We start from the raw sequence: 14,050 nt of genomic DNA, 5'->3' as shown, positions 1-14,050 counted from the left end.
ATGTGATGACTCCTGAATGGTTGTTTGAGATGGAATGAAGATAGAGGGTGGCTCAAGAGTACACACAGACAAGTGCAGGGGAGGGAGGGGGATTCTGGGAAAAATTGTTTAAATGTAGCAACCTGCTACTTCCTTTCACAGACTGGATGAGACGTGATATGAAGAATAAAATCAATTCTACATTCCATACCATAATTAATTGAATTATGGTTAATCTGTAATGTAAGCGAATTATCTTGCAAAATATCTCCATTCTCATATATTTTATATTTCTCACACTTTAAAGGAGACATTGAATCTAAAAGTTTCATATTAATGTATGTTTTGTATGTATCTCAACTGAATTTTACTAGACAGTAAATAGAAGATATATAAAATGAAGAAAATCCTTAAAAAAGAGTTTGACTGAGTGAAAAAAGATTGACATGACATGATAGACACAAATCAGCCTTGTATGGGAGCCATCAAGTACCATCAACATAAGAAAACTTTGTCCCAATAAGTCAACAAGATCATATATTATCAAAAATCAGTAAAATGTTGGATTGCTCAGTTGCTTTAACTGAGCAATTGAACATATTTCTGCAAATTTTTTAATTGACAACTTATCACATCTGGCCAATTCAACACTTCTAAGCTTCCGTAGCCTTGCCACAAGTCTTCTGTTATTTAACCATTTCTTGATGACTCCCAAACTGTCACGCACGCCTACATTGCATGTTACATGTTAGACATTTATACTTAAGTCTTTAGTCATACATGAATCAACTAGTACTGGTAACATATCATCCAAGAATAATTGTCATGACAACCAGGTAAAATGTGATGGTAGATGTTATATACACTTAGTACTGTAAATAGATTCAACACCAATGAACTGGTACCTGTAAAAAAAAAGTTTGTAATATTACAGTAAACAGGGTGTTGTCAAACTTAAACCTTGAAATGTAAAGTAACTTACACTCATACAGACTCATTATAAAGTGAAGTACCAAAGAAACTTGATAAAGTTGATATCCCCCATAATGCACCAAAAATTTGCAACATAAAGTATCTTGATATACCCATCATGCATTGCAAATTTGCAACATTAAGAAACTTGATTGATATATCCATCAACCATTCCAATACAAAGTAACTTGTTATCCATCCCACCATTACAATATAAATTAGCAACTCATTTTACCCATCATGCCTTGCTACTACCTAGAGTCTTATTGTACAAGTCATCTGACTTTACTTCTGATCATCACCTGGTAATTAAAGCAGTGAGTTTGCTATTTGAATTACAGTATAGGCCAGGACAGTTAACTACAAATTGATTTACATCCGACCTTATACATTTGATAATTGATAGGTCAGTGCTTTTCAATGACAGGGGGCTGAGTAGATGTCAACACTCATCCTACCCTAGAAATACATCTCAGGGTATTTCCAATATTAGTCCAAGAATAAGTTGAATTATGTTGATGCTAATTTCTATCCAGTATATATTATATATATATATATAAACAAAACCTGATAAGACTGGTGTGTGGAGCTGCATTGCAGTCTGTGGAGGGAGGTCACTGATACTTTCAAAAATAAATATTGGTAGATATTCGAGGGTCATTCCAATGGTCAAGGATGCTAAGAACCAAAGGACAACATTGAAAGTAGAATTGACCCTGATATATAAAGCTGTCTCCACCCTTTGGGCCAAGGAGATGCCTGACATTATACCTAAAAGATTGCTCATTAATTGCGGTCCAAGCTGGGGAAGTGAAGGTTATAAACAATCTAAAAAAGATAATTCCTTTTAAGAAAATATTTGCATTTTGATCACCAAAATTCTAGCAAAATTACAAAAATTTAGGCCTTATAAACTTTACAAAAATTTAGTTGTTACAAATTTACAAAAATTAGGTGAAAATTGTAAAAATCGTAAAAACTATACATTGCATGCATTGACTTGTGTTACAGTGTTGATTATATATCAATTTATATATATATATTGATAACAAAGGTTATTGTCCAGAGACCCTTTTCTATTTTGGCATTAATGATGTGCAAAAAGGAAATTGAAAATTAAAACATTAATGTTTTGTCTCTTGAGGAGAGAAGGAGAGATAAGAAAAGGAGGGGGGAGGGAGAGAATTGGCTATGTGTCTTATTTGGTCCCTATTGGTTCCATTTTGAATTCATCTTTAATGACTGCACATGAGTGATAATGGAAAATGATGTGGGTCAGAAATGAGAGGGAGGGGGAGGGGTAGGGTGGGGGAGGAGGACAGAGGTAGATTGTACAGAGGCAATACTCAATTACATAAATCCAGTTGTTAAGAAAGTTATAACATTTAGCAATCACCTGAAAGTTTTTCCAGTTTTCAAACTCAACTGCTTCTTAGTATATAATGAGTCTTCTGACTATGCAAGACCATTCTCTAAGACACAAAAAAAAAGTTGCTTAAATCAAATTTCCTCTTATCTCCATCCATTATTTGCTCCAAGAATGTCATCATCATTCAAAGATGCTTACACATCGAATGCGTATTTGAACAAGTCTTTAATGTTACCCTGGAGTATACTTAGCAATATGTCTACTTTACATGTATGACTAACAAACTCAGTCTTTGATACCAATCAGCTGCTAGCCAGCTATTAGATGAAAACAAAGACAGTTCAAACTCCATCTTCATCCATTTGTTAAATTCATCTGCAATATATGAACTCCTCTAGTGTCAGCAATGTTTGCACACACACTCAATGAACTGAGGAAAGTCTTGAGCTGGAACAGGCAGACTTTTGCAAAATTAGGTTTTTTTCTTTCTTCTCTTTTTATATAAAATATCTTTATATCTTAGATGACTAAGAGATTGGGATCAAGGTGACAAAGGACATTTTCCATAGCTTCATCAAAGTGTCATTGTCTGGCCTCCTCCTACAATGATATTTGCACACCTTATGAGTAAGCAGATGAGAGTCCAAGGCATATAAACCCAAGCTGCTATTTCACATCCGATACTGTTTGATGTTATCCGCGCCTAGCCATGAAACACTGTCAATATCACAATCTAACAGTGAAGAGAAGATGACTTAAGCCTTATATGTCCATTAGCTATGATCAAATTATTGAGGGTATGAGTGAACACAGCCATCTGTACAAGCTATCATACATGTACAGTACTATAAAGATCTAAGGATTAATTAAAGTTTGAATGGATACATCGTGGTCAGAGTTTCATATTAATTAATTGCATGAATTAACTTCAGGAGAATGAAGACAGTATGACTAATGGACGAGAAACTGGAAAGAGTAGACAGGAGTGGGAGGGGAGGGGAGGGGGTGGGGAGAATGGGGAGGTGAAAAGGGGAGGATGGAGGGGGGATATTATAAGCTCACCTGACAAATCAAAACTAAATTTGCATGTCTGGCTGTAATGGTAGATCATAATGGTACTTAAATGTTGTCAAAGAAGTCCAAATATATCTACAAAGGTAAATGTATCATGTATGCTAACTATTCCCTCAAACCAGGAGATTTACCTGAGCAGTAATTGAGTCCATGAAGAGATATTCTTTAAGGTATTAACCAAAGACAAACTACCATCCATGGACTCCATTAAATAAATGTTTATAATAATTCTTAATCCCACATGAAATCCAAATAAACACTAGGATGTGTTATTGTGGACAATGAAATTCATGTTACAGCTATGCAAGATGCTAACATTAATGTGAAGATGCTAACATTTATGTGAAGAACCACATATGTATGGAAGAACCACATAATATGTATGAGTGTCCATGGCAAAGGTCATTAAGATTCACAAGACTTTCTTACCAGCATGGATATCCACTGGTATCTTACACACACACTGACACAATTATGTATATGTATATGTATAGATATATAATAAAGAAAATCCAGTTGTACTCCGAAACAAAATATTATTAGACAAAAGCAGAGAAATAAGATATGACTCATAATTGACAAATCAGTACTCCTCATTTGTCGATTATGAGTCATATCTTATTTCTCTGCTTTTGACTAATAATATCAATCTATATGTATGTGTGTATAAATATATATATATATATAAATATTTCAACAAATTTTTTACTTTCATGATTGAATTAATAAGAAGACAATTTGATTTTCAGCACTAGTCTGACTTACTAATATTGTCCAATTTTATCATGCATGAGAAGACTTCGATTTAATTTTTAACTCCATAACCAAATCATGATAAATGTGTATTGGATGTTGTGTAAGTAGTTATCCCTAAACACATTGGGTTCCAAATACTGATCAAAAAAGCTGTGCAAGGAATGGAAAATAATATATTGAACCTAGCCTCAATGGAGCAGAATGTATTCAAATACAGTACTCAGATGCCATAAGTAATTGTGGAAGAAGTAATAACATTCTATAAATAACTTTATCTGTGCAGAGTGAGAGATCACACAATCACATTCATTGTAAGCCAACAATGTCATGTTTTTGTTTGATCAAGACTTTTCAATTTCTAGTTTCGCTGCTGTTATATGTTAGTTTTATTCAGAGTGAACTTTGATTGCTAGATTCAGAATTAACTCGGATTTATTCAGTGCAGATTTAGGCAGGATAACTGGGGAGAGGGGCAAGGAGGGCAAGGGGGTGAACTTGCCCTCCCTGCCCCTTCCCCATCCCCTTTCACTTCATCAAATCCTGCCCCTGAGTGAAAATATTAATATCTTTGCCTTTGAAGTCAGACAGATTGTTAATGGTAGAACTACATAGCATACCAGCCCTATATCATTACATTATAAAGCAGTAATACCAGCTGTGAGCATCAACCTAATAGCAGCTCCCTGGTATTACACCTACCATCATACACTAGAAATGCCCAGGCTAAACTTTGTACCAGCTAATTAGCTACTACTGTACACACTGCTAACAACACAAAGGAATTACCACAGACATGTGTGCAGGGACCCTTCATAATATGACATGTCATTCATGGTCTCAATTTCATTGCGATCTACCTCACCATATAAATAAACAGTCTATCAGTTAGAATCTCCTCGCCAGCATGCGCTCTTTTTTCCCTCGACAGCCCGGCCTGCCAACTTGGGAGAATTGGGAAAAGATCGCTCTCAATTCTGCTCATTCTAAATCTTCCCTGAAAATGCGGTGGGTTATTCCCTCTGGCCAGGATGAGTTAATTGGGACACAAAAATGGCGGGTAGATCAAAATGAACTCATCTCGAAATCTGAGACATAGGGATTGATGGTCCTTTGTCTAGAAGATACTCTTGGACAACTGTGATGATGCTGGAACCAGATGACTGTATTTGGTCATAAAAGCTGTTTCCAATCCTCTCGAATGAATTCCTCTCGCTTGGGAGAGGGCAAGGGGGTGAGATGCCAAAGAATTTTGAAAACTTGGCACAAATACAATGTTTACTTTAATACATAAAGAAAGGCAGGTTCTGAAAAAAATTCACATTAAAGTGTTTTAATGTCTAATGTAGCATGTGAGGTTTGCTAGAGCTCTATAAGATTTCTGCTGAAATAAACAATTTATTTGCTTACAAGACTATTATCTAGGTATATATGTATGTAACAAAGATACTATACTAACTATAGGCTAGTATAGTTCTTCAAATGAGCGGTGAGCTACAGTACATATGTCTCCATGAATGCCTTTTTCTGTTTCATCTCTGCTTACAAGTAGCTTTTTTAAGGCAATTTTTACTAAATACAATTTAGTATTCTTCAGATATGATTACCTTTGATCCAACTCAGACATGAATCCTAGTTTTGTCAACTCAATGAATTCACATAAAAGGTATACACTATCCTCCAGACATTGTGGTCATATGAAAGGTTTATTGAGCACATAGAGTCTAAACAGAGGCTGACTCAAAACAAAACAAAGGCAGGCTCAAAACAAAATCATTTTTATCTTGGTTAGTTCAACCACTACTACTCGAACAGTGGAAGGTCATTGTTACATAGCCCAAAAATCTACTTTGCTGCCAGTAACAAATAAATTCTCCCTCACTGAGAAACATAAGTCTGATACCTTCTCCTTCCCACCCCCCCCCCCCACCCCCCCTCCTCCCCCAACACTCCCAGTTTCAAACCAGTGTTGGGTCCCAGTGTTGGCATATTAAACTACAGTATGGGGGCCAATAGCAATGTACAAACCACAGCTTATCATGCTGATTAACTCAATAATTTAACAAATCACAAGGTAGGGCTAATGTCAAAACTTTTCTGAGTTCATAAATAAATGTTATCAAATTTGTACAGCTAAAAATATAATTTCCTATTTGGTGACATTTCCCCCCAAATAAGGCCAATAACTGTGATTATCCCCTCTTGAACTGTATGCAAGCAACTCTGGTATTTCTTCATGTAGTTGTAGGTCAAAGGTCATCTGCATTAAATAACCAACAAACAGCTGCACAGGAATAAAGAAGGCAAATGTTCAACATAATAAGAAGCTGCAAGATTGAACCTAACAATACTTATTTATCATAATGCTCTCCATATATGGTAAACTGATACTTTGAGATTTCTGTCATGGTGGTTAGAACATTTTGTACTCACTTATCACTTTTGTACTCAATTATTGTGTAATTTGACTCTCTAAAATATAGTTGGGAAATATGGGAATAATCTGAAGAGTAATATACTCAACAATATTTTTTCTTTTTTTAAATTTTTAAACAACTCTGAAAAGTAATATAGTGTTATCATAATATAAACTTGATTCTTAACAAAATCCCAGTGAAAGATACAAGTAATTTAGGTTAGCGCTAAATATCTTACAGTATTGAAACATTCTCTCTGATCTTCAATCTACCTTTAACCTTCATCAGGCTTCACGCACAAAAAACTACTTAACTAATAAAGTATTATTAATGTATATTAATGACAGCACGATGATATATCGTCTGACAGAAATGAAACAGAACTGTTACATCACACTGCAGCATTGAGAGTCTCTGCAAAGTCTGTAATTACCATAAATTCCTGGCACAGTATGGAATATGGATACATTAATACTTTCATTACACACTGCAGACTTTACTGCTTATACATAATAACCCAGAACTTTGCCCAGCACACTTCCAATGCCATTAACAGATCATGAACGGCAATACAGTCATAATTAACCAAGAATGCAATTCTGACTTGTCACATTTTAAACCTTCATTTGAATGTAAAATCTAAATGGGTGGGCATTACCGTAGGCGTCATGCAATATCTCTCGACTTACAAAAAAAAGTAGGAGAGGAGGCTATTAATTTCTTAGCAACGGTAACTTGAAAGCTAACCTTCAAAATGAGTAAACATTTTATAGAACAAGTATGGTAGATTTCAGAGATGGCCTGGGCAACATCTCTCTGCTTTAAGTTTAAGACATTCATAATACTGCAGCCCGGGCAAAATGGGATATTAGTAGTAGTATCTATATGGCAAATATTTACCACAAAGAAATTTGACTTTCTTTTCTGGTAGATCTATTAACAGCACTTGACAAAATATTTGCAAGGCCTGAAAGCATTCCTCACCCCCCCGACTCCCTCTCGGTCCCCCCCAGCCCCACCCCAATCTCAAACCGAAGCCGGGATCGCTGGTCCCCTATACTTTCTTGCATTCATCATTTAAAACTCAGGACGATCTTCGACAGCTATTAAAACTGTTGTCTATTTCATACGTAAATTCAAAATCCAGGATGTTAAAATGTTTAAAAAAAAAAGGGGCAACACTGTCAATTTTATCATCGGAATTTCTCAACCTGAAGTTTACGCTCGCTCTACAGTCAAGAGAAGTTAACTGTAACAGAGAGAGCTGATGAGTGAGAATGTAATAATATAAGAGAAAATAATAGTTCATGCCCACCCTTCAAATTACAAATGTTTCTGTCTTTGGAACAGAATCAGTTCCCTAGGGAAGGAGTAATGAGAGAGAGTTCTTCGGGTATTATTTTAGGTTGTAGTTGAAAACAGTAATTAAACATAGAAGCAGTTTTGTGCTTTTCTCTCCAGAATTAGGGTTCCTGCATGTCCTGATGAAGAAATTTTTACAAAATGGTTAAATCTATAATTTATGGCCAGGCCATATGGTAGGATCATCCATTAACAAGCATGGATATCAGATAAGGATAAACCATGCATTGATATTAATCCTTCAAATTTGAATGTATTTATCAAATACACATCAATGCAAATATATAATACTCACATGAATTCCCCTGTAGGTTTGCCACGCTTGCATCTGCCTTCTCCTCATGAGATAGACTTCCGTCGGAATGCTCTCAATAATGTGCACACTCGCTAGTTTAACACTATCCACATTATTGCGCCCTCGCTTATTGCGAACGGGCATGGACGAATACATGGGATTGTTCCGTTTAGGAATACTGTGATTATTGAAGCTCTGGTGGCGTTTATTCTGACGCCGATTAGCGAAGTCATCGCCCGTATTGTTAACAAAGTCATTGTGGATCGGACTAGGCGTAGAGTCACCCTGCCCCATGTTGATCAATCTTAATAAGTCATTTGTTTCTAAAAAACACAGATTGCAAGCAAATAGAGGAATGTACTTCTCCCCTCCAAATTGTTACATCAGTAAACACATCTGGCTGCATACAGGCATCATCTATTAATGTTTTACCTGTCAAATTCTTCTTTAAATGGGTTTATTAACAACCTTCACTTTCTGAAAAATTAAAACACATTTCAAGATTTCATTTTTCCCACAGAAAATTTTTGAAATTCCAAACGATTACTTTTTGAAAAGTATATTATAAGCTTCCTGTAACACACAATGTCACACTACTATCGGGCGTCGAGAGGAAATATGCACGACATATAGACGACAGAATTGAATCATGGATAGACATCTGATCTTCAACAGGGAAGAAATGCACGTTCAGCAAAATGACCAAAAAAGAAGAAAAAAAATCTGAAGTATTGATTTTTTTTATCTTCTACTCTTACACTCTCTATTTCTATACTGAAAAAATAGCTAAACTTTGCATGCAAAGTGTCCCTGGCCGGCCAACTAGACCAACTAATAGCTCTTCCATACAAACAAATTGAGGACATCCTGAAAAACTTCCACAATAACAAATCTCCATTTGCAATGTGAATTTTTCGTCCCCCACATCGAGACGGAGATGGCCAATATAAGCAATACATATAAGAGAAAGTGATGTTCGCTGGAACTTCGCAGGAAAAATAAACCAAATATGGAAATAAGCTGCAACATTGGTAGTTCCTTATAATCCAACTATATAAAGTATGCAACCAACAATGATAGACCATAGACCAGACTTTCACTATCTCATGTACAATAAGAGAAAATTGTTCACAAACCGCGTTGCTACTGCAAAGAGCCTGTGCAGGAGTATAAATAAATGTTATAAAGAGGGCCTGATGTTTTGATCCTGTGAGTTCTCGTTCACCTTTTCAAGAAGTTCTTGCCAGGATCAAGACATCAAGCCTTCTCACATTTATACACAACTAACGACTCAGCTGAAAGCACGCTGGTGTCAATTCAAATAATACCAGTGGCAACCAAGAAAGAAGAGGAAGATAATCCCTTGACCACACAAACAACCGCTATCACAAATCATTAGCAATTACTGTAACGACCGATTGTGATGTAACACCCACAAAACAGACAACAATCCTTCATGACATTACATGCCATTTATATCATAGACACACCATGCAAACCTCATACAAAAACTGTGCAATAAGCCATACACCAATTACCAGTAGTTGTAAAAAAAAAAATCCAATCTGACACTAGTGACTAGCTACGGTGTCCATTCATCTCTGCCAACAAATTCTGTCACAAATACACTTATCAAAACTAAATACCACCCTGGTAGACCATTTTGGCAAAAGTTGATGGTATGTTTACAACAAGTGAACATATGTACAGCTATCAGATACTCTGGTCATGCTTAGCCTAACATACAGGATGATAACACATATGACAGTGCGTAACGCAGTTCTGTAACGACTATACAATGAAAATATTCTGTTGATAAAATGGAATTCCAATTTTGCCAACTCGGCAAGTTTATACATGTATACTAGCATGATACTTGTCTCAGAGCAAATCAATAACTGGTTTGCTTTAAGGTAGAATATGTACAATTCTACAACTATGAATTTACATATTTGATCACTGAATAACAAACAACTCTTATCAAGCTACAGGAATGCATTAAAACTTTATACGGTTTCTTCTTCTAATTTATGAATGATTCATAGCAGATATTTATACAAATAGTTTCCACAAAATTAGACTATTAAAATATGAAAAGCAAACAATTATTGTTGCCAGACAAAAACTGCAGCTTTCTCTTCCTTCTAATCAAATCTTACAGACAAAAGAAACAAGTCACCAGAGTAGAAATTTGATACACGCGATGATAGACTGTGTACAAGAATATGATATTACGGAACAGCAACAACAACTAAAAACATGGAGATAACAGAATATAACAGGCTGTTTATGTGGCATTGAATCCAAGAAATTCCTTTTAAATGGGTCAGTATATTCAGAAATGGATGTTATTAAGTTAGAAAAGGTCCATGTTGGGGCCATCTATTAGGAGAAGGGGACGCAAAGCTTTCCCAGGGGTGCAGGCAGACCCCACTTTCTAAAAAAAAGTAGACAAAAATTTGGAGAAAGGCTCTCCCCTAGGCAGCACACACTATCAATTTCAAATGGCGATTTGTCTTCAAGAAGGTCCAAAAAACTTTCCCTCACACAACTCAATCACACCTTTAGTCAAAGTCCTATTCTTTGTCCAATTTTCTATTCTTTGTCCAATTTTTTAGAAGGGACAATTTCTTAGAAGGGACAATTTCTTAGAAGGGTCTATGTAACTTTCAACTTACAGTACTTACAGAGATTACAACTTACAATAATTAATTAATCTTTCATCCTTGAAAAAAATTCCTTACAGAAATTAAACTGTATCTCACGCAGGGTTTGAACCAAGAAGATAAGCCGATCTTTCCATTAATTAGACAGCTGGGTGCCAATCAAGATGATGACAAGTCCACACATTCTATCCATTTCAAAAACGACAATATGTCTCCAAGAAGGTCCAAAAGAACTTTTCCTCACACAACTCCATCACAATTCAAAGAATTAAATTCAATAACTGTATGAAATCCTGGGGTTAAATTCACACCCTAAATAGTTTAAACTAATCCAATTTTACAAGAAAACATGAAAAAGTTTGCACTACCACTTAAATCGCTGATGATGTCGAGACCATAATTGAAAGAAAGTCTCCTAATTGTTGTACCCTAAGAGCTTATATTACACTTCTGTGTGAGAGGATATGATATTATACCATTGCTTCCCCCAGAGTGGTATATATATCTTAGTTACATACATGCCTGAAACCATGTACACACAGAGAACAGACTTGCAAACTTAATTGTGACTTCCACATTTGCCTACGACACACCGCCTGTAGCTTCAGCGTGTGTGTGTATATACTGCTCGGTTAATCTAATTAGTTCACAATTTAGTAAAATTTGCTGGCATTGCATCAAGAGCTGCATGCAGGAAGGTGTGAAATAAAGCTGATAGAGGGAGAGAGGGAGAGAGAGTATTTGTAAAATTACGGTTGGTATTTTGCATTGTAGATTCAGAACGGGCAGGAATCACGGTGACACCAAGCAAGGTTACACCACATGCTTCCGTCTATCACAACTACTGTTTTCTCAAGTAAAAACATAAAATTTCCGGTTTTATTGTGAGGAAGCTATTCAACACTTTCACTTTGGGGTGACTTATGTTTATGTTACATTCGATGCGGTCTACTGTGAAGTGTGAACAATATTACCCAGTTTGTGCAAACCTGTTTACAGTCAACAAAGAAGAAGGCAATATATATGTTGTTTACCAACGAGATCAAATTCTGTGTACAAAATGCCACAAAGCATTATCTGCTAAGCTTAAAATATCTTTAGGCATGAACTGACTGAATAGGATGTCACACCCCAGTCATAAGGTCATCAGAAAAACATATCAATTAACTTTAAAAAATGAAAAAAAATAAAATATATAAATAAATATTGTTGCCCAAGTACTGAACAAAGAGAGTACATAACCTGAATAGAAAGATTTGTTTAAAAGGTCTGACTGGAATAGATATTATGTATCTATTTTAGGATGATTTTCATATCCAATTAACCAAAAATAAGAATTAATTTTCACATCTTACTAAGTTAATAAAAGAATTGAAAGGATCCTGATAAAAACTTTGTTTGATACAAACTTTTTTTCTGACTGATTTTTATGGGATTTGGTAAGAAAACCATCTTGTAGAAGAGCTGCCTATGATTGGTTGACAATTATTTAGTTTTGACAATCTTTGATACCTAACTGATCTAGATTTATTGAGACACACTCCTGGCATGTCTTCATCAAGTGGTATTTGTTCAATGTTTGCAAATAATTTGTATGAATACATTTACAATTTTTACTGCTATGCTTCCTTTTTGCCTTTCTGAAAGGGAAATGTGAAAAAAAGAATGTGTTATTGGAATGCACATTCCGAGGTAAAATGTACTTCTAACTTTAGGAGAAATTCACCGACCACAAAGTATTTTTGTACCAATTCCTAAAGTGTGGAGAGGAAACCCACTACGGAACACTATTCGAAAAGATTAACATACAGTAGTGATGACAAAATAAATGTTCTTCTAAGGAGAGAAATAGGTCAAAAATCATGAACTAATCCTCAACTACCTCTGAAAGTTGACATCCGGACAGTACAACCCTCCCCCTCCCCCCTCCCCCTTCCCCATAAAAAAATGTGAAATTCCTATTGATTCTGAATTATGATCAATTCAACTCTCCTCCATTCAGCTGCCAGAGTGGAGCCTGTATCGCCCAAAGAGTGTTTACCATCAATTAAGTGTTTGTGACCCAAAGAATACCACAAAAAGAACCGGGGATCATCAAATAATATTGTTTGCACTCAGAAAACCACCGTGTAAATACTGACACATTACATCCCATTGTGCGGATCACGAGTGCATTAACAACACATCAGGCTGCCTTGAAGCACTAAACAACCAGTGAGTAATCTTTACTCTGTTTGGACAATCCTTTACTTTGTCCAATCAAAAAGACAATCAAATGCAAAAGAATGAAAAAGAGTTGTAGAGAGCTCCTATGCAAAGAAAGAAACTTTTCAACAACAAAAAACCTGCAAACAAATGCTATTCTTTGCAGCGAAGAACTTGGTCTTGAGATGTTGAAGAGTGCTTTTCACTTATCCTACCAAATTTCCTTGATAGTATTATAAGCCTCCGCCGGGATAGATGAAAGAAACACCACAACGCTTAGATGAACGAGAAAAGTATCTGCAAATATCCTCCACACCTTACTTTCAGCAGCACAACAGAGTGTAAAACCTTTAAAACAAGAAGTGTTTTCCCTCAAAAAAAAAAATGATTGCAGAAACTATCATCAAGTAGTGCAAAGCTAACTTTCATCTGTTTGAGTCCATCCTGAGGGAAGCAAGATGTTTGAAATTGTAAACAACACGATACAAACACACAAGCCAAAATTGGTGGCAGTAAACTGAGTAAAAGGCCAAAACTGATTGATACTCTGGAATGCTGCAGAAACTAGCCAATCACCAAAAGAACATCAATTTATTATTTCCAGAAAATGTTACCTCTTAAGCAATGTTCCAAGTTGAAATTTCACAAAAAGACTAAGCAAAATTGTACGTCTGAGCATGAATTTTAGAACCTAATGCTTACTCATTTATTTCCCAGGCATAGAGCAAGGTCTTTCCATCATTCACAATTTGATACTCAAAACAATCAATCCAACATATATATATATATATATAGATGGTTCCAGCCTCGTTCATTCAACGAAAAAGCAATTATAGAGCTATCCTGTTAGCCAGTATGACTGAAATGTTTTCTATTGTTCCGTTTTAATGAGATGCGTAGTAAGCTGAGGTCTCCAATAATAGCAAGGTTCTTGGTATCGATATTTCGAGTGTTTTGA

General features: G+C 35.7%; 1 protein-coding gene across 7 annotated transcripts in view; it reads right to left on the bottom strand.

The window, feature by feature from the left end:
* Window positions 1-14,050, bottom strand: part of LOC139958572 (formin-like protein 2) — a 129,898-nt gene that overhangs the window by 52,755 nt on the left and 63,093 nt on the right. For 3 of the 7 annotated variants that reach the window (XR_011789829.1, XM_071955717.1, XM_071955719.1), the window contains exon 1: window positions 8,222-8,686. The exons of 2 other annotated variants lie outside the window; for them this stretch is intronic. Coding sequence is in view for 4 of the 5 variants with exons in the window: in XM_071955717.1 (XP_071811818.1) it covers window positions 8,222-8,515 (294 nt within the window). In the remaining variant the exon portion in view is untranslated. Of the gene's footprint in view, window positions 1-8,221; window positions 8,699-14,050 lie in introns of those variants that run through there. 2 more of the 7 variants (XM_071955715.1, XM_071955716.1) reach the window with 2 other exon arrangements.

The sequence above is a fragment of the Apostichopus japonicus genome, chromosome 18 (genome assembly GCF_037975245.1).
Source record: "Apostichopus japonicus isolate 1M-3 chromosome 18, ASM3797524v1, whole genome shotgun sequence".
Taxonomy (NCBI): Eukaryota; Metazoa; Echinodermata; class Holothuroidea; order Aspidochirotida; family Stichopodidae; genus Apostichopus; species Apostichopus japonicus.
This window is presented reverse-complemented; position numbering and strand designations above follow the sequence as displayed.